We start from the raw sequence: 26,214 nt of genomic DNA, 5'->3' as shown, positions 1-26,214 counted from the left end.
CAACCCTTGTGTTCTGTGGGCTTGTTTTCTCATTTGTAAAAGGAAAGGAGCTAGCTGGAGCAGTGTTTTTCATCCCCTCCCCCCATGTTATATTCTGGGCACTCTCTTTGTGGAAGTGGTGATGGGTATGGATTTAGAGACAAAGGGCTCTTGGACTTCACTAGGCTCTGAATCCGCAGGTCTGCTTCAGCCGCAACAGTTGGATTCCTGCCTCATATATTTTTGGTCTAATATCCTCTGGATTCTAATAGCTGGAGCCAAGCCAGAGGCCTAGGTACCTGGGGAGTTTGAACAGTCCTGGCTTCTAGTATCCACTTGTGAGGCTCACGTGTTCAAGTACACTGATGGGTCCTGCTGGTTAGTGAGACCAGGGTTCTGGCTCCAAAATCAGTGATTGGGAACAAGGTGTTTTTAGGGGGTAGGTTAAACACAATGGGACCCCTGAGAAAGCTCTGAATCTAGGCTTCCTCTTAGGCAGGGTCTAAAATGACTGCAAATGATTTGTTTTTCCACACTGGATGATTTTTTTTTTTTGGAAGAGCACTTTGTAAACAAGAAAGGGCTGTGCACTTGTGGGGAAAATGTCATTATGAGTATGAGTGTGCTGACCCCATACAGCAGGAGCTAAGAGTTCTCATGACCCTTTAGTCTGAGCATGAAACCATTCATGTGTCAAGTGGGAACGTAGTCACAACAACTCTGTTCGAAAAGGGCTATCATTGCTACATCGGGAAACCGAACCTCTGAGAGGCCCCAGATCACAATGGAGGAGGTTTCAGAGGTGACAGGGCCGAGTCATGGCTGCCAACTACAACCTTGCAAGCCAAGGCCCAGGAGAGGAACCCCTGAGGCCTGATGTCAGACCTGGTCTCTCAGCGCAGGCCCTGGGAGAGGGGCTAAGGCCCCTTTTCACAAAGACTGGTGGGGGATTGCCAAGAGCACCTTGAGACCTTACCATACAGCATAGCACTCAAGACATGTTTTTAAACTTTATAGCATAGAGTGGTTTCTTCAAAAACTAGTATATAAGTCCAATCTAGAAGACCAGAGTTGGGCCACTGTGGTTGATGGCAGCAGCTCCCAGCGTACTCCTTGAAAGGTCACTAATCCACTAGGTTAGCACTTACTGCAAAGAAGTGCAAAAGGAACCAGGATGTCTAAGGCTCTGACTTTGCCTCAGAAAGAACCGGGGTGAGTTTCTGCGGGACTCAATCCTGGGTTAATCAGCCTCAGGCAGGGCTCAGAATTCCTGACGCTTTTAGAGCTGCTAACAGGTCTGGGGTGGGGGGTTGGGGGGGGCGGGGAGGCACTCAAGTCAGGACAGGGCAGGATCAATTCCAGCCAGGTCCCAACAGCCCGACCTGCCCTTCCCAAATGAAGACATATGTCACAAACTTATACATAGTGATTTTTATTCTTTAAAGATAAGACTGGCATATTTAAAATTCCAACCCCCCTCTGTCTTTTGTTGCCCATCAATAGGCATTGTTGGCCAGGGACATCCGGGTGGGCTGAGTAGCTCACATCTGCATCATCGACTGGACTTCTTTGTGGTAGATGTCAGGAATCACACCCACTGGCGAGCTGATCATTTTTACTGTGTTCCTGCTGAACAGTTTGAATTCATAATGGATCAGCTGTTCCCAAAAGCCGTTGTTGGGCCGGATGATGGGGCGACGCGTCTTGGTCCAGGCGTGGGCATCCAGCAGGGTCATGGCGTGGTATTTCATGAGGTACGCAAGGCAGAAGGTGGCTGATCGACTCACTCCCGCAACACAATGTAGCAGCGTTCGGCCCTGCTTCATGTCCTCGCTGTGGATGTGAGCAGCAATAATATCGAAAAAGTTATAGATGTGTGAGTTGGGAGTATCGGTCACAGGTACCTGCAAGTATTGGATGTTGTCGTAGAATGTATTCACCACCTCCACTGAAGCGTTGATGACCGTGGTGATGTGATTGCTAGACAGAAGGAATTTGTTATTGGCGGCCACCCCACTGCTGATGTAAAGGCTGCGGGTTATCTGGGAGTGGCTGTGGATGAAGGGCTGCCCCGCAGGCGAAGACGAAAACCAGCTTCGGGAGGCTGTCATCATGGCGGCAGATCTGAGGTCTCTGCTCACGTTCGGGACACCACCCTCGCGAGTGAGTTCCGGAAAGCAGTCTCCAGCATGGGCTTGGGAGAGAAAGGACTGGTCACAGATCACCACTCCCTGCCTCTCTGCTCCTCTACCCTCGCTGACGACAGAATTCCGTTAATCTGATGCTCTGGTTTCCACGGCGATGGCCACTTCCGGCTGGGAGGACACTATCACGTGCTCATCAGAAACCGTTCCCCCACTCCCTTCCCCATCTCTTTTCTTCTCATCTTTCTTCATAGTTGTTTATTTTCCAAGGCCTAATTCTGGTCTTTTTTGATTTTATAAAGTATTCTGTGACTACACACCTAATTTTAAACTTCTGTTGTTTGACTACACTGAATACAGTATCTGCAAGTGCATCCATTTCATTAGCGTTGAGGAACAGGGTCTAGGTTTCTAAACTGAGGCTCAACATTTGGTTCACACGATGTGCTAATCTGTGCAACTGTAGCAACATGCGAGGCTGGGTGAGCTGGTCTGATACTTCTTTATTGACTGTAACGGTAGACTTAGGCTCCTGCTTACAAACACAGGAGGGATGGTTGTTAATTGTTACACAACCCTTTATCTAATGTGAAGTTGGCTTGTGGTGGGCAGTGGTGACTGATTTAGCTGTGGCACACCCCATTTATACATAGATCCAAAATGATGTTATCACTTGATTCTACTTTATGACCTTGAACCGAGAACTCAAATTATCTTGTCTACTTTCTTCAAAAAGAATGCCCACATACTCTGTAAACTGCCAGGCACTCTGACCACCACCAAAACCTGTCTTCTTAGTAATATTAAACATTTTGGGAACAAGTTCACACTCCATTGTAACTGGGCCAAACACTGATTTTTTTTTTAATGCTGTTTCCTATTTGTGTTTCCTTGTAGTTAAGTTTCATAAAGGTTGACTAAAAATTGAAAATCACCATAACCTAAAACTAACAGTCAGCCAAGAGACTCATATATATATACTGCCTTTTCACTCCACTGTCATTTTGGCTTGTGTGCAAAGGTATGTTGTAATTATGAGCAAAGATAAATAGATGTCGCCCGTTTATGACGGTCAAAGACATGATAACTTCAAGACACAGCACCTTTTCTTGTTCTCAATTGTCACAATCAAATTACTTTTGCATTACTTACATTATCAGTCCCCACAAATCTATCTGAAAGAAAACAGAACACAAATACAGAATAAACATAAAAGCTGCCTGTTGAGGACAGCTCAATTGGGCTAAAGTTATTTTAAAGGGTTCAGGTGTGAGATGTGACATTAGGAGGAGCCTTGTAATCTACAGAGTAATGTAGAGGCCCTAAAAAGAGTAGTAGAGGCTAGTTAGTTCATAAACATACACCTCTTCACTTTAAAAATGTTGTAAACTTAACCTGAATAATTTAAGACACGATTCTCAAAGACAAGCTGTCTTACTAAAATTCCACTGTGGGGCATTCCCTGGGTGGATGAGGAGTTGTTGTTTCCTCCCCCTGAGTCTGGAAACAGGTCAGTTTTAGACTCCCACTTGTCTCTGCTTTTCCTGTAAAGAAAATGTATAAGGGACTTTGCCCAAAATGCACTCTCTATCCATCACTTGGAAAAGACCTTGGATGTTAAGAATCAAGTAGTCAAGGCCCTTTCCAACCTGACCTAAACATGCCTTTCAAAATCTCATTCACTCATTTATTTATTAGACATTTATTAAGCCTCTTTTGTGTGCCAGGCATTTTCACTGATACAAATCCTTAGTTCGGACTACACAGATCAAATGCTCTTGGTCGATGGCAAACGTACACCCCTATTTCCTTACATTTACTCATGAGAAACCGCATTCCTCTCTGCTTCCTGAATCCTATCCAGGCTTCAGGACTCAGCTCCATGATTAATTTAAAAAGAAGACCAACTGAGTATGCAGTCTGTGTCAAGTACAGTCCTAGCATGGTGTAGCTCCAACACAATGTAAGTCCTGATTTCCAAGAGCTTATAGTTTAGTCAGAGATAAACAAACCATCATGGAAGAATCCAAACCAGTCATTCATTGTTTTATATGGGGCAAGAGAAGGGGCAGAAGCAGAGAGGGATGTCACAGAAAGTGTCAAAGGAAACACAACCCAGATCGAGGCTGTTTGTTTGTTTTTATTATTTATTGTTTATTCTGTCCAAGCTTTTGTTCTGAAAAATAGTAAACCTATGGAAAGGTTGCAAGAATAGAACAATGAATATCTGTTTACCCTTCACCTGTAATTCATCTAATGTGAGCACTTCAATACATGTGCTTTAGCTATTTCGATACACAAAGATGAATATTTATTCATTTGCATGTGTATTTTTACTGAAGCATTAAGAGTTTATTGCAAATACAGCAACTTGCTGGCCCATCAGCATGTATCTCCTAAGATCAAGCATATTCTTCTACGTAACCATAATACCATGACTATATTCAGGAGATTTAACATTGACCCCGTATTATTACCTAATATATCATCCATATTCAAATTTCACCAAGCCTCCCAATAATAGTGTGTATACCTGTGGGGTTTTTTTTCTTTTGACCCAGGCTCAAATCAAGGATCACTCATTTAGCTGTCATACCTCTTTTAATTTGGAATAGTTCCCAAGCCTTTTGTATTGGTCTTTCCAGACACTGTTATTTTTGAAGAGTTCAAGCCCATTTTGCAAAAACATTTTTCAGTTTAGATTAGTTTGATTGTTTCCTCAGGATTAGATTCAGGTGAAATAAGTTTGGCAGGAGTACTATTAGAATGTGTGATTCTCAGTACACAGCATCAGGGAATATATGTTCTCGTTTTTGTCCTATTAATGAGGATGATCATTTTGACCACTTGGTTAGGGTAGAATTAGATCTATCTCTCCACTGCAAAGGCAGCTTTTCCTTTTTGTTGTTATTAAGGAATATGTGAGGTGGTACTTTGAGTTTGTAAGGTTATATTTGGAATAGGACTTTGAAGGATGAATAGTTTTTTTAAGGTTTATTTATTTATTTGAAAGGTAGAGTTACAGAGAGAAGGGAGGGAGAGAAGGAGAAAGATATCTTCCATCTGTTGGTTCACTTCCACAAATGGCTGCAACAGCTGGGGCTGAGCAGGTGGAAGCCAGGATCCCAGAAATTCAACAACTTTCCTACTTGGGTGGCAGGAACCCAAGCACCTGGGCCATCCCCCGCTGCATTCCCAAGTGCATTAGCAGAGAGCTGGATTGGGAGTGGAACAGCCGGGACTCCAACTGGTGCCTGTATGGGACGCCAGCATCTTAAATCGCAGCAATTAATGGTTTTCCAGGCAGACAAGGAGGAGGGAACGTTCTAGACAGAAAGGGAAGTATATGCAAAGGTACAAAAGTACAAAATAGTGCTAGAAGGGTGATAAACAGCTCACAATTGCAGGAGTAGTGGCAGGTGGAATGGTTAGAAATGCCAGAGGGTTTGACCCTGTAGGTCATAGTGACATACTGGAGTGTTTTATGCAGAGGAAGGGCAACATCAGAATGGATTTTTAGGAAGTTCATTTACAGTTAAATGGACAGATTTGTGAGGTGGAGAGAATGGCGCTAAGGGGGAGAGCAAGAATCGTATGGCAGTAGTCAAGTTAAATGATACATCTGTTACACACGCTTGTCTGACAAGGAAGCTGGATCAAACTCCAATATGAGATGACTTCAAAATGTTCATGGAAAATGTATTGGGGTAAAACATTTGAAATCTATGCACAGACAGATCTTCAAAAGGTCCATGAAAAGGCAGACATTTGGCATCACTGTCAAGACATCATTGCAGCCCACATCGGGGTGCCTGAGTTTGGATCTTGGCTCTGTTTCTGATTCTGGCTTTTTGCTGTCAAGTAGTAGTAGATTATAGTTCAAGTGACTGAGTCTCTGCCATCCACATAGGAGACCTAAATTGAGCTTCCTGTTCCTGGCTTCTGCCTGGCCCAAACCCTGGTTGTTACAGGCATTTGGGAAATGGAATAGTTGATGTGAGGTTGATCTCTCTCTCTCTCTCTCTCCCTCCCCTTCCTCTCACCCCTCCCTCTGTCTCTCTGTCTTTCAAATAAATAAATGATTATTTTTAAGAAATTCATGGGAAATGGCTCTCATGGAAAAACTATGCTTGGATTTCAAATCTTGTTTTGTATCAAAATAAAGTTATCTTTTAATTCTATTCCTTACGGACTTTTTTTTTTTTTTAAGGTTTATTTGAAAGAGTTACATAGAGAGAGAGAAAGAGACAAAGAGAGGTCTTCCATCCACTGATTCATTACCCAGCTGGCCACAGTAGCCAGGGCTGGGCCTGTATGAAGCCAGGAGGCAGAAGTTTCATCTGGGTCTTCCATGTGGGTGCAGGGGCCCAAGCAGTTGGGCTATCTTCCACTGGTTTTTGCAGGCCATTAGCAGGGAGCTGAATTGGTAGTGGAGTAGCTGGGACTTGAACTGCCATCCATATGGGACACCAGTGCCGCAGATGGCTATGCCACAGCGCCGGCCCTCTCACTACACTTTTTTTTTTTTTTAAGATTTATTTATTTATTTGAAAGGCAGAGTCACAGAGAGGAAGAGAGAGAGAGAAAGGTTTTCCATCAGCTGTTTCACTACCCAAATGGCTGCAATGGCTGGAGCTGCACCAATCTGAAGCCAGGAGCCAGGAGCTTCCTCCAGGTCTCCCACATGGGTACAGGGGCCCAAGGACTTGAGCCATCTTCTACTGCTTTCCCAGGCCACAGCAGAGAGCTGGATTGGAAGTGGTGCAGCCGGGACTCAAACCGGCGCCTATATGGGATGCTGGCACTGCAGGCGGCGGCTTTACCCGCTACGCCATAGCGCCGGCCCCTCACCACACTTTTTCAAGTACCCTCACATACCTCATCTCCTCAAGTACATACATGAGCCAGGCCGCATAAGAGGATGGACAACTCAACATCCGATGGATCAGGTGTACAGAGTTCAAGGGCCTGAAGGGAGGAAGGCACAGGCAAGAGGCCAGGAATGCAGATAATATGTTTCAATTAAAGGGTGCTGGTAGTGAGAAAACTTAAAGAAGTATGGGGTTCAAAACCACAATGAGGTTTCACCTCACCCCAGTTAGAATGGCTCACATTCAGAAATCTACCAACAACAGATGCTGGCGAGGATGTGGGGAAAAAGGGACACTAACCCACTGTTGGTGGGAATGCAAACTGGTAAAGCTACTATGGAAGTCAGTCTGGAGATTCCTCAGAAACCTGAATATAACCCTACCATACAACCCAGCCATACCACTCCTTGGAATTTACCCAAAGGAAAATGGCAAACAAAAAAGCGGTCTGCACCTTAGTTTATTGCAGCTCAATTCACAATAGCTAAGACCTGGAACCAACCCAAATGCCCATCAACAGTAGACTGGATAAAGAAATTATGGGACATGTACTCTATAGAATACTATATAGCAGTCAAAAACAATGAAATCCGGTCATTTGCAACAAAATGGAGGAATCTGGAAAACATTATGCTGAGTGAATTAAGCCAGTCCCAAAGGGACAAATATCCTATGTTCTTCCTGATTGGTGACAACTAACTGAGCACCAAAGGGGAAACCTGTTGAAGTGAAATGGACACTATGAGAAACAGTGACTTGATCAGCCCTTGTCCTGACTGTTGATGTACAATGTAATACTTTACCCCTTTTAGTATTTTTTTTTTGTTCTAGTACTATTGGTTGAAGTCTGTAATTAACACACAATTATTCTTAGGTGTTGAAATTTAACTGGAAAGTGATCCCTGTTAAATATAAGAGTGGGAATAAGAGAGGGAGGAGATGACAATTTGGGACATGCTCAATCAGACTTGCCCCAAATGGTGGAGTTAGAAATGTGCCAGGGGATTCCAATACAATCCCATTAAGGTGGCATGTACCAATGCCATCTCATTAGTCCAAGTGATCAGTTTCAGTTCACAATTGATCACACTGATAGGTCTAAGAGTCAAAGGGATCACACAGACAAGACTAGTGTCTGCTAATACTAACTGATAGAATAAAAAAGGGAGAGAATGATCCAACATGGGAAGCAGGATACACAGCAGTCTCATAGAATGGCAGATGTCCTAAACAGCACTCTGGCCTCAGAATCAGCCCTTAAGGCATTCGGATCTGGCTGAAGAGCTCATGAGAGTATTTCAGGCATGGAAAGCCAAGACACTCTGGGAAAAAAAAAAAAACTAAATGAAAGATCTCTACGAGTGAGATCCCAGTGGAAAGAACAGGGCATCAAAGAAGGAGGTACCTTTCTCTGAAGGGAGGAGAGAACTTCCACTTTGACTATGACCCTGTCTGAATAAGATCAAAGTTGGCGAACTCAAAAGGCTTCCATAGCCTTGGCAACTCATGACTAGAGCCTAGGGAGATTACTGACGCCATAAACAAGAGTGTCAAATTGTTAAGTCAACAACAGGAGTCACTGTGTACTTACTCTTCATGTGGGATCTGTCCTTAATGTGTTGTCCAATGTGAAGTAATGCTATAACTAGTACTGAAACAGTATTTTACACTTTGTGTTACTGTATGGGGGCAAACTAATGAATTCTTTACTTAATATATACTAAATTGATCTTCTGTATGTAAAGATAATTGGAAATGAATCTTGATGTGAATGGAATGGGAGAGGGAGTGGGAGATGGGAGGGGTGCGAGCGGGGGGAAGTTTTTTTGGGGGGAAAGCCATTGTAATCCATAAACTGTACTTTGGAAATTTATATTTACTAAATAAAAGTTGAAAAAAAGAAGTACAGGGTGAGGACACATGTGGCTAGAAAGAGTTGTTTGCTATGCTGTCTGTCCACAAATGGGATGGGAGTTCCCTAGTGCAACACCCTCAGGCACAGGGGACAGTTGGCCTCCTTGGTCATGAGCACAGAATTTTTGTTTGTCAATTCATTTCAGGGATGGGGCAGGTCAGTTGTACCATCATATCAAACCAGCAGGAAGCCAACTCCTCTAGGTCCTTGGTTTGTGGTTGGTGAGGGAGCGAAAGATGGATATGAACGTGAATGTCTTTAAATAACACTTTTTAGTCTTTAATGCAGATAACATGAGAAAATGATTGTGACTTGTTAGGTGAAAAAAAAAAAAGAGATTTTCCATCTGCTGTTTCACTCCCCAAAGGCCCACAACATCCAGGGCTGGGCCAGGCTGAAGCCAGGAGTCAGAAACAGTCTGGGACTCCTATGTATGGTACTTAAGCCACCAACCACTGGCTTCCAAGGTTTGCAGTAGCAGGAAGCTGGAATTGGGAGCAGAGCCAGGACTAGAACTCAGGCCCTCCCACGTAGGATGCAAACACCTTAACCATTAGGCCACGTGCCTGCCCCTCAAATTTCCTAAAATACTTTGTGTTGTTTTTAACAAGAAAATTCAAAATGAAAATACATTTAAGCATCATCAACACATATATTTTTTTTTCTATTTTTTGGCGAATAGATTAACAAGTTGATAATACTCAGTGGTGATAAGAATTTGCAGAAATGAGTACTCTTTTTTTTTTTTTTTTTTTTTGACAGGCAGAGTTGAACAGAGATTGAGAGAGAGAGAGAGAGAGGTCTTCCTTTTTCCGTTGGTTCACCCCCCCAAGTGGTTGCTACGGCTGATCCGAAGCCAGGAGCCAGGTGCTTCCTCCTGGTCTCCCATGCGGGAGCAGGGCCCAAGCACCTGGGCCATCCTCCACTGCCCCCCCGGGCCACAGCAGAGAGCTGGACTGGAAGAGGGGCAACAGGGACAGAATCCGGCGCCCCAACCTGGACTAGAACACGGGATGCTGGCACCGCAGGCAAAGGGTTAGCGAAGTGAGCTGCAGCGCTGGCCAGAGAAATGAGTACTCTTGTACATTGCCAGGATTGTATGGGGAACCGCCGCTGTGGAGCAGTAGGTAAATTCTCTGCCTGCAGCGCTGGTATCCCATACGGGCAACGGTTCGAGTCCTGGCTGTTCCACTTCCAATCTAGCTCTCTGCTATGGCCTGGGAAAGCAGTAGAAGATGGCCCAAGTCCTTGGGCCCTTGCACCCATGTGGGAGACCCGGAAGAAGCTCCTGGCTCCTGGCTTCGGTTTGGCGCAGCTCTGGCTGTTGCAGCCATTTGGGCAGTGACCCAGCGGATGAAAGAGCTTTCTCTCCGTCTCTCCTCACTGTCTGTAACTCTACCTCTAAATTAATTAAATAAAATCTTAAAAAAAAAAAAAAGCTGGTAGGAAACACTTTTGGCAATATCCAGCAAAGCCAAAGGTTCATATCCTCCAGCAATTCCAGCCCAGGTAGACATTCTTGCTTCCAGGGCAATTTACAAAAAGACACGTACAGGGCTGGCGTCGTGGCTCAGCAGGTTAAGCCACTGCTTGTGATGCTTGCATCTCATATCAGAGCTCCAGTTCAAGTCCCAGCTGCTCCATTTCCAATCCAGCTCCCTGCTAATGTGCCTGGGAAGGCAGCAGAAGATGGCCTGAGTGCTTGGACCCCTGCCAACCCAGGTGCAGGACCAGGAAGGATTTCTAATCTCTTGATTTTGCCTGGCCCAGTCCCAACCATTGCAGCCATTTAGGGAGTAAATCAGCAGATGGGCGATCTCTTTCTCTCTGTCTCTGTCTCTCTCTGTCACTCTGCCTTTCAAATAAATAAAATAAATCTGTAGAGAAAAATTTATAAAAGACATTTATGAGAATGTTTATAACAGTGTTGCTTGTATTAGCAAAAAAAAAAAAAATAGAAAAAATGGAAATGCCCACCAAGGAGAAAATTAAAATTTGATGGCGTGGTCATATAGTGAATATCATACAAACAGCTATGAAAATACATGAACTACAGCTACATATGTAAACCTGGATAAACCTCAAAAGTACAGTGGTGTAGAAAGAGAACAAGTCACAGGAGAATATTTGCAGCACGGAGTTTAAAAACAAGCAGAACAGCACTATACCACATATTGTTTATGCACGCATATGCTTCATACACACACATGTATATAGCGAAAGGTAAAACACTTTCACGGAATTGAGAAATACCAAATTGAAAATCTAATTCCTCCAGGGAAAGAATGGGCTGTGGGAAGGTGATACAGGTTATTGCAACACGCCTTAATATTTTATTTTGTTAAGGAAACAGATATAAAGCAACAATGGCAAAATGCTAAGGTCTGACAAGCTAGATGTTGAGTATATTGGTATTTGTTGTATTATCATGTCCAGTAGACTTTTAAGATTACTTGGAACATAATAAAAAACAGGAAAAAATGAGGTAAAATGTACATGCGCTTTTTAAATTATCAATTTCTTCACTGGTAATGTCTTTATTTACTCTGAGGACATCTTCACAAATACACATGCAGGAGAAAAATTTGCTTACCAATGCATTCATTGTAAGTATTATTTATGATACAAAAAACTGGAGAAAACCTAATCTAGCAATCAGGACTTATTTAACTACATTTCAACGCCTCCATAATGTAAAATAGAATGCAGCTCTTTAAAATGGTAATTTAGAAGAATGTTTATAGACGAAGAAAAGTCCGTACTATTTTCCTAATAAAAATGCTATAAAACAGTTTGATCTCAATTTACAAAATGAAATAATATCTATTTATTTGTATATGTGGATTCATGAATAGAGAAAAGCAAATAAAGACATACAGACAAATATCCACAATAGTTATCTCTGAGTGGTGTTATTGTAGAAGGCTTTTATTTTCTGGATTTTGCAAAAATTTATATAATAGATATAAACTGTATCTGTGTGATAGAGTTATACATCAATAACTATAAATGGATACAAATTTATATAATAGATATAATATTATATAAATTTATGTAATAGATATAAACTGTAGATATAAATGTATCTGTAATAGACGTGATATAGGCTAGGAACAGGACTAACTCAAACCTCTCCCAACCTGACATGTATTCATCCTCTGACCTGACATGTTTCCATCATCTCCAACTCCAAACCAATCAGGAACAAGGAACAGTCAGACCCTTACTGCAAAAGACCTCTTACTGACCTGTTAAGGACTTCCCCAACCTGCACGCATGCCCAGAATAGCCTAATGCAACCCATATGTGACCTTGCTAGTGTGGCAGTAGTGAACACCACGACCATTTTGTGTGAAAAAAAAAAAAAAAACATCAGCACCTGTGCAGAACACCAAGCTAGGTGCAACCCAAAGTGTCATGTGCCAAGGGGGACGAGCCAGAACTTCAGGTTGGGTGCCGATGGAAGTGCCATGTGCTAAGGGGGAACTGCTGTGCCACCCCAACCCCATAAAAGCACGTGTTCTGCACCCATTGGAGAGCCACTTGGTGGAAGCTCTTAGGGCCATGCTGTATCCCTTGTGTTCAAGCATAAGTGCCCAACTAGTCTTGCCTGGGTTGCACATTAGCCTCTTGTCAATTTCCATTTGCAAGTGAATCCAAGAACCTGGGATCAGTAACAGACACAATAGGTTATAAAGCTATCACAGTGTTTTTAACAATCTTTTAACATATTTTATTTATTTAAAAGGCAGAGACACAGAGAAATAGAGTCAGAGAAAGAGAGAGAAGGGGAAAAAGAGAGAAAGAGATCTTCCATCTACTTGTTTGTTCTCAAAATGGCTACAACAGACAGGTCTGCCTGAATCCAGGAGCTAGGGATTCCTTTTGGGACTCCCATGTGGATGGCAGGGGCCCAAACACTTGGACTATCTTATGCTGCTTTCTCAGGTGCATTAGCAGGGAGCTGGATATGGGATGCCACTGATGCAAGTGGTGGCTTAACCCACTGCACCACAAGGCTGGCCAGCCTCTCCTGTGTTCCTCTAAAGCCAACATCCCATATGGGTACAGGTTCAGATCCTGGCTCTACTTCCGATTCAGCTCCTGTCAGTGGCTCCATACGGTGGTTCACTCTCCAAATGGCCGCAATGGCCAGAGCTAGGCCAATCAGGAGCCAGGAGCCAGGAGCTTCCTATGGATCTCCCAGAAAGAACTTGGGCCATCTTCTCACTGCTTCCCAAGGCCATAGCAAAGAGCTGGATTGGAAATGGAGCAAATGGGACTTGAACCAGCGCCCGTATGGGATGCCAGTACTTGCAGGCAGAGGCTTTACCTGCTACATAATTGCACCAGCCCTCCTATCTCCTTCTCAGCAGGGACCCAATGTTCAGGTACTCATCTCTCCCTCCTCATGCAATACTCTTCAACTGACCCCATCCTTAGTTTCTAGAGTGGCAAGGAGAGCATACAGCGGATTCTGATGATCCTAAACTGGTTGGGATAATTCTATTCCTCCTGCCAATGACTAGCTTGGGAGTGGACAACGAATCAAAATCTAGTGAATTATATGTTAGGGCAAGTCTACTGGGGAAGTCCCTGAGAAATGTTTAATAAGAAGACAACAGAGGCCGGCGCCACAGCTCAATAGGCTAATCCTCCGCCTTGTGGCGCCAGCACACCGGGTTCTAGTCCCAGTCGGGGTGCCAGATTCTGTCCCGGTTGCCCCTCTTCCAGGCCAGCTCTCTGCTGTGGCCTGGGAGTGCAGTGGAGGATGGCCCAAGTCCTTGGGCCCTGCACCGGCATGGGAGAGCAGGAGAAGCACCTGGCTCCTGGCTTCGGATCAGCGCGGTGCGCCAGCTTCAGTGCGCTGGTCTCAGCGGCCATTGGAGGGTGAACCAATGGTAAAGGAAGACCTTTCTCTCTGTCTCTCTCTCTCACTGTCCACACTGCCTGTCCGAAAAAAAAAAAAAAAAAAAGACGACAGTCCCACCTATTTGCTTTTCTTCCTCTGGGCATGTCATTTCTGGATGTGATACCCAGATCTTGGTACCCATCTTCCCGCTACAAGCAGAGGCAGTCCAGGGGCAAAGTTGTCATCCTGAAGATGGCAGAATGCAGAGGTGAAAGAACCTGGCTTCTTGCTGGTGTGATCATGGTTCTTTGTCAGTCAACTGCTAATAAAAGCCTCTGGGCTTTTTGTTACGTGGGATAGCAAACTTTTATTTTTGAAGCATTTTGAGTCAGGAAGTCCATGAAAAAATTGAATTAAAAGATACTATGGGAGCTGGCATTGTGGAGCAGTGGGTTAAGCCACTGCCTGCAATGCTGGTATCCCATATCAATGCCAATTTGAGTCCCCGCTGCTCCACTTCCAATCCAGCTTCCTGCTAACGCACGCGGGAAGGTAGTCCATGTATTTGGGCCCCTGCACCCATACATGAGATCAGTATAGAGTTCGTAACTCCTGGCATTGGCCTAGCCCACACCTGGCCATTTAGAGAGTAAACCAGCAGATAGAAGATTCTCTTTCAAAATAAATAAATAAATAATCTTTAGAAAAAGATAATATGAATTTTCCATGATATGCTCTCATGAAAGTGTATGTTTATTTTAAGTCTAATATAGAAATTTATGGTACGAAGTGGAAGTCCTCCTTTTACTCATTCACCAATCCCCTTCCTTTATTCAGAGGAAACTACTGATAACAATGTGTTTAATTTTCTTTCATATCATTTTTTAAAGATTGATTTATTTATTTGAAAGGCGGAGTTACAGAGAGGCAGAGGCAGAGAGAGAGAGAGGAGAAGGGGTCTTCCATCCATTGGTTCACTCCCCAAATGGCTGCAACAACTGGAGCTGCGCCAATCCAAAGCCAGGAGCCAGGAGCTTGTTCTGGGTCTTCACGTAGGTGAAGGGGCCCAAGGACTTGGGCCATCTTCTACTGCTTTCCCAGGCCACAGCACAAAGCTGGATCAGAAGTGGAGCAGCCAGGACTCGAACCGGCAACCATACGGGATACTAGCACTCAGATAGCAGTGTTACCCGCTACGCCACAGTGTCAGCAACAAGTCTTTCTCTTCTCTTCTCTTCTCTTCTCTTCTCTTCTCTTCTCTTCTCTTCTCTTCAAAGATTTATTTATTTATTTGAAAGTCAGAGTTACACAGTTACACAGAGAAAGAGAGGCAGAGAGGGAGAGAGACAGAGGGAGGTCTTCCATCCGATGGTTCACTCCCCAACTGGCAGCAATGGCTGGAGCTGCGCATATCTGAAACCAGGAGCTAGGAGCTTCTCACGCAGGTGCAGGGGCCCAAGGACATGGGCCATCTTCTACTGCTTTCCCAGACCATAGCAGAGAGCTGGATTGGAAGTGGAGCAGCTGGGTCTCGAACCGGTGTCCACATGGGATGCCGGCGCTTAAGGCCAGGGCTTTAACCCACTGTGCCACAGTAACGGCCCCCCAAGTCTTTTTCTTTTTAAAAAAGATTTATTTGGGTTCCTGCACTATGGCATAGTTGCTAAAGCTGTCCTCTGCTGTGCCAGCATCCCACATGGGCATCGGTTTGCATCCTTGCTGTTTTACTTCCAATCCAGCTCCCTGCTAATGCACCTGAGAAAGCAGTGGAAGATGGCCCAAATGCTTGGACCCCTGCACTTATGTGGGAGACCTGGATGAAGCTTCTGGCTCCTGGCTTTAGCCTGGCCTAGCCCTGGCTGTTGCGGCCATTTGAAGAGTGAACCAGAGGATGGAAGACATCTCTCTCTCTCTCTCTCTCTCTCTCTCCTTCTCTCTCTCTCTCTCTAACTCTGCCTTTCAAATAAACTGGTAAATCTTTCAGAGAAAGCAAAGGAACTTCAAATCAAACCTCTTGGTGATAGACATCTCAATGTTTAGACATTGATTTCTGAGAATTTCTCACATGGATGCTTTAATGCAGCCAGCTCTAGGGTGAGTGGTTTGGGAGCATGCTCCAGGATTCTCCAGGATGTGTTGTAGTAGCAGAGATTTGTTAATGATGGGTAATAATTCTAGGATGTAATGCTAAAGAAATTAAGGAATACCATATTTATCAAGTCACATTATACAGTAGACTGCATTTAAACATTTTTATTTTAAATTTTGTTTGTTTGAAAGGCAGAGAGACAGAGAGATATATTGATAGCTAGCTAGCTATAGATCTTCCATCTACTGGTTCACTTCTCAAAGGCCCACAACAGCCAGGGTTGGGCCAGGCTGAAGCCAGGAGCTGGGAACTCCATAAAAATGTCCCTGTGGGTAGCAGGAACCCAATTACATGGGCAATCATCTGCTGCCTCCCAGGCCATATATTGACAGGAAGCTGGAGTTGGAAAAGGAGCTGGGATTGGAACCTAGGCACTCTGATGTAGGATGCAGGCATCTCAACTGCTGTGATAAATGCATTTTTTTTCCATTTTATGATGATCTCATTAAAAAAGATTTATTTATTTATTTATTTTGAAAGTCAAGGTTACAGAGAGAGAGATCTTCCATCTTCTGGTTCATTCCTCAGATGGCTGCAATGGCCAGCGCTGGACCAGGCTGAAGCCAGGAGCCAGGAACTCCATCCGGGTTTCCCACATGGGAGGCAGGGGCCCAAGCACTTGGACCATCTTCTGCTGCTTTCCCAGGCCATTAGCAGGGAGCTGGATTGGAAGAGGAGCAGCTGGGACCCTGAGCGGTGCCTATATGGGATGATGGTGTCATAGGCAGTGGTTTTATTCACTACGCCACATCAGCCTGACCTCATTTTTTAAAGGTGTGCAGTATTTCAAAATATGATGTATCATATTTACTGCCTTTCTTGATATTTGGGATGTCTTCAATTATTTGCTATTACCAACAATGATGTGATGGACATTTTTATACGTACATTTTTGTTCATATGTGGAACTCTTCCAGTATGATAGATTCTTAGGTGTAAAATTGCTAGGTCAAAGAGGATACATACTTTGCATTTTAATTATCATTGTCAAATTGCCCATCATAAGGCCTGAATAAGTTTGTATTCCTACTGAAAGTATGGCAACATACATCTCCATACTTTTCTTAATCCTTTGTAATTTCAATGTTTTTCCTTTTTCCAACTTAGTGGAGAAAATTATGTCTTTTTTTTTTATTTTAATTTTGCTGACTATTACTAAATTAGAGCATCATATTTATATATGCATTGATCATATATATATATATCTTTTTTGCTGAATTGCTAGTTAATATCCCTTGTCCACTTTTTTTTTTTTTTTGACAGGCAGAGTGGACAGTAAGAGAGAGAGACAGAGAGAAAGGTCTTCCTTTTGCCGCTGGTTCACCCTCCAATGGCCGCCGCGGCCAGCGCACCGCGCTGATCCGATGGCAGGAGCCAGGTACTTATCCTGGTCTCCCATGGGGAGCAGGACCCAAGCACTTGGGCCATCCTCCACTGCACTCCCTGGCCACAGCAGAGAGCTGGCCTGGAAGAGGGGCAACCGGGACAGAATCCGGCGCCCCGACCGGGACTAGAACCCGGTGTGCTGGTGCCGCAAGGCGGAGGATTAGCCTACTGAGCCGCGGCGCCGGCCCACTTTTTTTTTTCTTTAAGATTTATTTATTTATTTGAAAGGCAGAGTGGCAGAGAGAGAGGGAGAGACAGAGAGGAACTCCTTCCTGGTCTTCCACACTGGTAGCAGGGGCCCAAGCCACCTGGGCCTTCTTACACTGCCTTCCCAGGAGCATTAGCATGCAGCTGGATACAAAGCCAAGCATCTGGGACTCAAATGGAGACTTGGATATGGGATGGATATCACAAGCAGTGGCTTAGCCCACTGTACCACACAACTCTCTTGGTCCATTTTTTTATAGTCTTTTATTAACAACTTGTGGGAACTATCAGGATAGTGGGATTCCAATCTTTGTTTTTGTAAATACATTTTGTCTTCATCTGCTGTTCTTGGTTTTCAATTTTACTTTTAGTGTCTTTTCCCATATGTAAATTTTAAATTGCTATGTTGTTTAATCTATAAATCCTTTCGTTTATGGCTTCTGGATTTTTTTTTTTTTTTTTTTTTTTGGACAGGCAGAGTTACACAGTGAGAGAGAGAGAGAGAGAGACAGAGAGAAAGGTCTTCCTTCTGTTGGTTCACCCAACAAATGGCTGCCACTGAGGGCGCACTGCACTGATCCAAAGCCAGGAGCCAGGTGCTTCCTTCTGGTCTCCCATGCGGGTGCAGTGCCCAAGCACTTGGGCCATCCTCCACTGCCTTCCTGGGCCACAGCAGAGAGCTGGACTGGAAGAGGAACAATGGGAACAGAGTGCCTGCGCCGCAGGCGGAGGATTAGCCTGGTGAGCGCCGGCTGGCTTCTGGATTTTTGTTTTCTTTAGGAAAACTTTCCAACACCAAGATTTAAACAAACATTTTGTTATTTACTTAGAGTATTTTACAATTTTGTTTTTTATGTTTAGATGGTTTCCCCTTAGAAAAATGTTAATTACAGAAATTTCAAAAACACAAAAGTAGAGAGTAGCAGCATAATGAATCTTCACATATCCATCACCTTAACTTTTTGTAAAGAGTAGATCCTTTTTCAATGTTTAAATATTTATGTTAATCTATTTGAAAGGTGGAGCAACAGCAGAAGCAGCAGAGAGACAGAAAGCGATCTTCCATTCTCTGCTTCACTCCCAAAATGTCCACAACTGCTGGGGTTGGGCCAGGCAGAAGTGAAGAGCCAGGAACGCTCTCTGGGTCTCTCCCATGTGGGGGGCAGGGGTCCAAGCAATTGGGCCATTACCTGGTGTCTCCCAGGATGCATTAGTAGGAAGCTGGATCTGAAGTAGATCAATTGGGACTCAAACCAGTACTCCAATATGGGACGTGGGCATCCTAAGCTGAGATTTAGCTCGCTGCACCAAATGCCAGCCCATCTGCATTATTATTATTATTTTAAAGATCTATTTATTTATTTGAATGGCAGAGTTACAGAGAGGAAGGGAGCAACAGAGAGAAAAAGATCTTCCATCCGTTGGTTCACTCTCCAACTGGCCGCAACGGCCAGCGCTGGGCCAGGCTGAAGCCAGAAGTCAGGCGCTTCATCCAGGTCTTCCATGGGGGTGTCAGGGATCCAAACACTTGGGTCATCTTCTGCTGCTTTCCCAGGCCATTAGTAGGGAGCTGGATCTGAAGTGGAGTAGCCGGGACTTGAACTGGCGTCCATATGGGATGCCAGCACCTCAGGCAGCGGCTTTACCTGCTATGCCACAGTGTCCTCCCCTCACCCCGGCCCTGAATCTGTGTCATCAAGAAGCAAATCCCAAGTGTGTTATTTCATTTGTAGATATCTCAGTAGGTTTCCCTAAACGATAAGGATGCTTTTTAACAAAGGACAACAGACCACTATTGGTACCTAAAACTGCCTAAACTCTCTTTGTCATACATGAAATTCCCATATATACATAATTCTGTTTTTTAACTTCATATTTTGTTTCTTTACTCAATAAAAGAGAAGAAAATGTTAGAGCTGCAGTCCTCCCTTCATCTCTGCCCTCCTCTCCAGCCACAGGGGTTTATACAGCAGAAGGAAAGTCTGTCTTTAGTTCCCCCCACCACCAGCATTATCAGTGCTTTAAAGGAGGTAAATTAAAAATTTTTAATTAATTAACTATTGTGGCAAATGCACATAAGAAAACTTACCATTTAAAGCATTTATAAATGTACAATTTGGTGGCATTAAGAACATTCACATTGTGGTGGGCCCGTCAGTGCCATCTGTTTCAAGAACTGTTTCATCATCTCAAACTGAAACTCTGTTCCTGTTAAACAAACAATAATTTCCCAGGGTGGACATGGTGGCACAGTGGGTTAAGCTGAGACTTGGGATGCCATATTCCATTTTGGAGTGCCTGGTTCAAGTCCCAGCTACTCTGTGTTTCTAATCCATTTTCCTGCTAAAGCACTTGGGAGGCAGCAGGTAATAGTCGAAGTATTTGGGTTCCTGCCACCCACATTGGAGACAGATTGAATTCCTGGCTACTGGCTTTGGCCTGGTCCAGCCCTGGCCATTGTTGGCATTTGGGGAGTAAACCACGAATATACAATATTTCTCTGTTTCTATTTATTTGCCTTTCAAATAAATAAAAATATAAAAGAAGAAACTCTGAGAATTTAATTTTCCCCCTGATTTTGAAAATATAAACTAGGATTTTGGAAATTGGGATAAATGTTAATTTATATATTCATATATTTTCTATCTAAACTTTATAATCTCAAAATGACATATTGATAAAATAGGAAGATTTACTCTGGGCTGTGTTCCCCCCAGATTCCTGTGTTGAAATCCCAACCTCCAAGGTGTAAGGAGAGGGGGTTGGTAGGTGATTGGTCACGGGTGTGGATCTCTAATGAATGGGACTACTGCTGTTGAGCCCTCACCAGCCGTCTGCTTGTAACTTGGTCTCAAAATTCCAAGCCTCCAGAACTGTGAGAAATAAATTTCTGCTGTTTATAAGTCACTTGGTCGATAATAGCAGCCTGGATTGGAGTAAGATAAGGTTTTTCTGTGAATTTTCACAAGGAAAAAGAGTTTTTTAGGCAGATTGCTTTCTGTAGCTTTTTTTCAATCTAGACTTTAGTTGATTTATTCTCATTTCTCCAACTATTTTTTACAGGTGTATAAGTGAAAAAAAAATGCCATAAGTATCTTCTTTCTTACTATTCAGATGACTTAGGTTAAAAAAGGGGGCTGGAGGAGGAAAGATTTTGGAAATAGAAAAAACAAATACATATTTCCTTGATTGTAGGAGTTAGAGATCCTTGACTTTGATGGAGAACATTTTACTTGTTTGTCCAAAATGCATGACCATTAAATTTATTTTTAAAGATTTATTTCTTATTTATTTGAAAGGCAGAGTTACAGAGAGCGAGAAGGAGAGACCCAGAGAGATCTTCCATCCACTGGTTCACTTCCCAAAAGGCAGCGATGGCCACCTTCTGCTGCCCTCCCAGGTGAACCAGCCCAGAGCTGGATTGGAAGTGGAGCAGCCAGCATTCAAACCAGTGCCCATAAGGGATGCGGCGTTGCTGGCAGCAGCTTAACCCACTACACCACAATGCTGTCCCAGATGATTAAATTTATGAAGATTTAGAATAATATAGTATACTCATTGTTTTATCTATGGGGTTTATTTTTCTAGCCCATGTAAACTATGAGGCGGTCACAACTCTGCCACCAGGTAGGTGTATGACCTTGAGCAGATTCTTAAAATACCTTTGTTTTTTGGCTTCCTAATGTATAAAATTGGAGCATCCTTGGAGTCTCATTCAAGTGTAGTTAAAGCCAAAATAATGTTTTAATGGGACACAATCAGGCACCAATTGTTGACAGGGTTGAAAAGTTGTTTAGAGTTTTACATGTCAATGCTGTGTTAGTATTCAGATGGAAGCTGGACAGCAAGTAACTTCCTCCACAAAGTGGTGAGATTGAAAACCTGGAGGCTTTCTTCATTTTGCTGTGTTTTTCTAGCAAATACACATTTACACACACGTGTATATGCATAATTTAAACTATTAGTTCCGCAAGTGTTGCTATGAAAACCCACTTCTACCTTTGTTGTAATTTGATACTTACCTCTAGGCACTTGTCTCTAGGTCCATGCTGTCCAATGCTAATATAATGTAAGCCACATATGAGATTAACATTTTTCTAATAGCCACATTAAAATGTAAAAGGAAACGGACGTATTTTTAGCAATATATTTTACATAACTCATATTGCATATCAAACATTATCGTTTTAGCATATGATCCATTTAGGAAATCATCAAGATAGCTTACACTTTTTTCTTATACTAAGTCTTTGGACTTTGCTGTGTATTTCAAGTCAAATGCTAAATTTTCATCTGTTGGTGCAGGTATTTGGCTTAGTGGTAAAGACACAGATTAGGATGCTGATGTCCCATACTGAAACGTTTAGATTTATTTCCCAGCCCCAGTTCCTGACACCAGCTTTCTGCTAATGTGGCCCCTGGGAGGCAGCAGTGATGGCTCAAGTGATTGCATTCCTGCCACCCATATGGGAGACCTGGGTGGAGTTCCCAGATCCCGGCTTTGTTCTGGGCATTTGAGGAATGAACCAGAGAATAGGAGCTCTCTTTGTTTATCTGGCTTGTCTGTCTCTCTTCCTTTCAAATAAACAAATAAAATTCTAAAAACTCTCCACCTCATTTTTTAAAAGTTTCACAGATGTGGTCAGAGTTTTCATGTAGTGGGTTAAGCTGCCGCCTGCGACGTCTGTATCTCATAAGCCTGCCGGTTCCTGTCCTGGCTGCTCCACTTCCAACCCAGCGCCCTGCTAATTCACCTGGGAAAGCAGCAGACGAAGGCCCAAGCATCTGGGCCCCTGCTACCTACATGGGAGATCCAGATGGAGTTCCTGCTCCTGACCTCAGCCTGGCCCAGCCTGGCCCAGCCTTGGCTGTTGCAGCCATCTGGGGAATGAACCAGCAGATGGAAGATCTTTCTGTCTCTCCTTCTCTGTCACTCTGCCTTCCAAATAAAATAAAATAATTCATTAGTAATGCTAGATTCTCATTTACAATAGAAAAAGTAGATTCACATATCCAAGTTGCTTCAGGTATTCTTAAATTTTTTCCAATAACTGGTCTTTACCGGAGAAGGCAAGGGTTCTTGTCCTCATGCAAGAAAGAATTCAGGCGTGAGACAGAGAGTAAGTGGAAAGCAAATAGCAAGGTTTATTAGGGCAGGGACATCCATAAGAACAAATGGGCACCTTTCCAGACGGAACCTGAGAGAGAGTGCCCAGTCGCTCAGATTGGGGAAGAGTGAGGTTACATGGTTGAGTGGAGAGAATACACCTGGGCAGGCCAGGTGGGCGGCTCAGCAGAGAGGCAGAGGGCTGAGCACACCATCGGGTTGAGGCTGGGGGTTTTAAGGGGATTGGTCTTGCCTCCCCACCTCTGTTCCTCCTGGAACAAAGGACTTATTGGATGTAAATATGAAAAATTCCTATCTGAGTTTTCCCCCTGAAGTTATCAGGCAGGGGGAAGCCTGGCTGGCGTAGCCCCATCTTAGAGGAGCCTTAGAGGAAGGATGGTTATCTGGAAGAAGAGGCAGGGCGTTTGAAGTGCAGATACTGGGCTGCACCTGGAAGGTTATCAGGATGACTTTGAGATGCGGATGCTGGACCTAGATGTCAACTCCTTAGGCCTTTTGTCACACACACATAAGCTCATTTCTGACTTCCTACCAAACACTCTGAGAATCAATTTTTCAAATTTAACTGGACTAAGATAATTAAAAACTCAGCTCTGGGGCTGGCATTGTGGTGTAATGGGTTAAGTTGCTGCCTGTGATGCCAGCATCCCATGGGGTACAGGTTGAGTACTGACTGCTCTGCTTCTGATCTAGCTCCCTGATAATGTGCCTGGGAAAGCAGTGGAAAATGGCCCAACTCTTGGGTTTTTGCAACGCATCTGGGGGACCCAGATGGAGTTAAAGGGTCCCGGCTTCTGTCTGGCCCAGTTCTAGCCGTTGTGGCCATTTGGAAAGTGAGCCAACAGGTGGAAGATCTCTCTCTCTCTCTCTCTCTCTCTCTCTCTCCCCCTCTCTTTTCTGTAACCCTGTCTTTCAAGTAAATAAATACATCTTAAAAAAAAAAAAACACCTCAGTTCTTCATTCCCATATTTCAAATGCTCAATTTCCACAGGTGTTAGTGACTATGATTTTGGACTGAGCAGCTGTAGATAACATGTCTGCATTACTACTGCTTTGTCTTTCCACCATGGAAAATGGAGAAGTTGGCAGGCAGAAATGTCTGGGATTAAGTCTCTCTCTTGGTACAATAATAAAATCATTACTCTTAAATAACTTGCTAAAATTTTCTATTTCTATCAGAAAATGAGATTGAAAAAATTTTGCATTCAGTTTAATTTGATAATGTCTGCTAAATAGTGAGTGTTCAGAACCAGTAGGACTTGTAAGGAGGTGTGGCAGATTGTATTTTCCGAAAAAGATCTTTTAATACCTACCATCCTATCTACTGTAAGAACATAATCTTCATGAAATTCTTCCCGTCAAGACGTGAGGGTCTAGGGGGTGGACATTGTGGTACAGCTAGTTAAGTTGGGGCTTGCGATGCCTTCATCCCATATTGGAGTGCCAGTTCAAGTCCCGGCTGCCTCACTTAAGATCTGGCTTCCTTCTAATTCACCTGGGAGATCTGGATGGAGTTCCTGGCTCCTGGCTCCTGGCTTTGGCCTGGCCCAGCCCTGGCTGTTGCTTCAACCTGGAGCCTTCTAGAAGAGCCCTTCCTAAGTTCCTGACCCACAGAAACCATACAAGATAACAAAATGGGGGCTGAACTTGTGACACAGAGGGTTAAGCAGCCACCTAAGAAGCCAGCATCCCATATCCGAGAGGTGGTTCAATTCCTGGCTGCTCAACTCCTTGCTAATACACCTGGGAAAGCAGTGGCAGATGACCCAAGTGTTTGGGCCCCTGCACCCAAGTGGGAAACCCAGATGGAGTTCCATGCTCCTGGCTTCAGCCTGGCTCAGTCCTGGCAATTGCAGCCTTTTGGGAAATAAACCAGCAGATGGATGATTTCTCTCTCTCTCTGTCACTATGGCTATCAAATAAATAAAATAACTTTTTAAGAAAAAGATAATAAAATGATTGCTATTGCTCTAAGTCTCAGTTTGGGGTGATATGTTATGTGGAAGTAGCAAGCAGAACACGAGGTGTTATTTGTTTCTCTGTGGCATTGTGGTGTCACTTCTTTGCAACTATTTCTTTTAAAAATTTTTTTTTTTTTTTTTTACAGGCTGAGTGGACAGTGAGAGAGAGAGAGACAGAGAGAAAGGTCTTCCTTTTGCTGTTGGTTCACCCTCCAATGGCCGCCACGGCTGGCGCGCTGCGGCCGGCGCACCGCGCTGATCAGATGGCAGGAGCCAGGTGCTTCTCCTGGTCTCCCATGGGGTGCAGGGCCCAAGCACTTGGGCCATCCTCCACTGCACTCCCTGGCCACAGCAGAGAGCTGGCCTGGAAGAGGGGCAACCGGGACAGAATCCGACGCCCCGACCGGGACTAGAACCCGGTGTGCCGGCGCCGCAAGGCGGAGGATTAGCCTAGTGAGCCGCGGCGCCGGCTGCAACTGTTTCTTAATTTGAGTAATGTCTATAATTCCTTGCAGGGCAAACACTCTTTCACTATATCCCATTTATGTTTAAGTTTGACCATTTGTGAAGTAAGATTCTGCTAGTAGTCAACTGAGTCTTGTTCAATTTCAAAGCCCTTTTATAAGGATACTTCAAAAAGTTCATGGAAAATTTGAATTATGAAAAAACCGTGCATGGATTCAAAATTTTTTGCACCAAAATAAACTTATCTTTTAATTCCATTTTTCACGAACTTTTTAGAGTACCCTCATATCAACATGATTTAAAAATCCTATTTTCTCATTATACGTTACATTTGTAAAATATTTTTTACTTTCTTAAACTCCTTTATGTGCATTATTTCAGCTAATCCTCCCAACAGACCTAGAAGATATGCAAGGTGGGTATTAATGAATGAGAAATTGAAAATGAGGGAGGTTACATGGTGAACAGATATTTGAATAAACAGGATGGAGGAATTGGAAGGATCCTAAGTAGTAATTCCTTTTGAGCGATAAGGAGACCAAGGCATGGAGATTTGAAACAACTTGTCCACATTCAAATCGGTAATGGAAAATTGGAATTAAAACGAAATTCTTCTGATCTTGGTTTAACTCATTAAATCTCACTCAATTATGCTTTAGATTAATGCCCTTATTATGTCCAAATTTATTTCACTGGAGACGTGCTAAGTTGTGCGGAGCTTGACAGAAGCCTGCTGTTCTTATGTTAATCAAAATTTTCTCTTTCTTCATTCTTATTTGCTGTCTTTAAAACTTTGTTAGTGTCTAAAACATTTCACCAAAGTGTTTCATTTCAGTGTTAACTCAGACACAAGTGATGATAATTATGTTCCAAAGTTTAGAAAATTATGCACAAATTATCAATTAAGCAAATGCTTCAACAGTTATATGCCTCATCAAGAGAAATTATGCAAACTCTGGGAGAATGACAATTTTACACAAGATGTTTTTATTTATTACATTTCCTAAATTGTTGTGGATAATTTCCAATAACCTTATCAAAATATTACACCATTTACATTCCAGATGAAATTTTGTGATCAGAGATTTTCCTTAAATGTGTTGTAAATATGACACCCATGTGCCAATTTTAGGCATAAATGAAGTATGAAAAGTTT

At 43.4% G+C, this 26,214-nt stretch overlaps 1 protein-coding gene across 1 annotated transcript; it reads right to left on the bottom strand.

Annotated features, from left to right (window-relative positions):
* Nucleotides 1–1,413: 1,413 nt before the first annotated feature.
* DUSP21 (dual specificity phosphatase 21) lies at nucleotides 1,414–2,240 on the bottom strand. The gene has a single exon (XM_002719844.4). The coding sequence runs from the start codon at nucleotides 2,091–2,093 to the stop codon at nucleotides 1,521–1,523; it is 573 nt and encodes a 190-aa protein (XP_002719890.2). The 5' UTR covers nucleotides 2,094–2,240; the 3' UTR covers nucleotides 1,414–1,520.
* Nucleotides 2,241–26,214: the final 23,974 nt, after the last annotated feature.

Source organism: Oryctolagus cuniculus, chromosome X (genome assembly GCF_964237555.1).
Source record: "Oryctolagus cuniculus chromosome X, mOryCun1.1, whole genome shotgun sequence".
Lineage (NCBI taxonomy): Eukaryota > Metazoa > Chordata > Mammalia > Lagomorpha > Leporidae > Oryctolagus > Oryctolagus cuniculus.
This window is presented reverse-complemented; position numbering and strand designations above follow the sequence as displayed.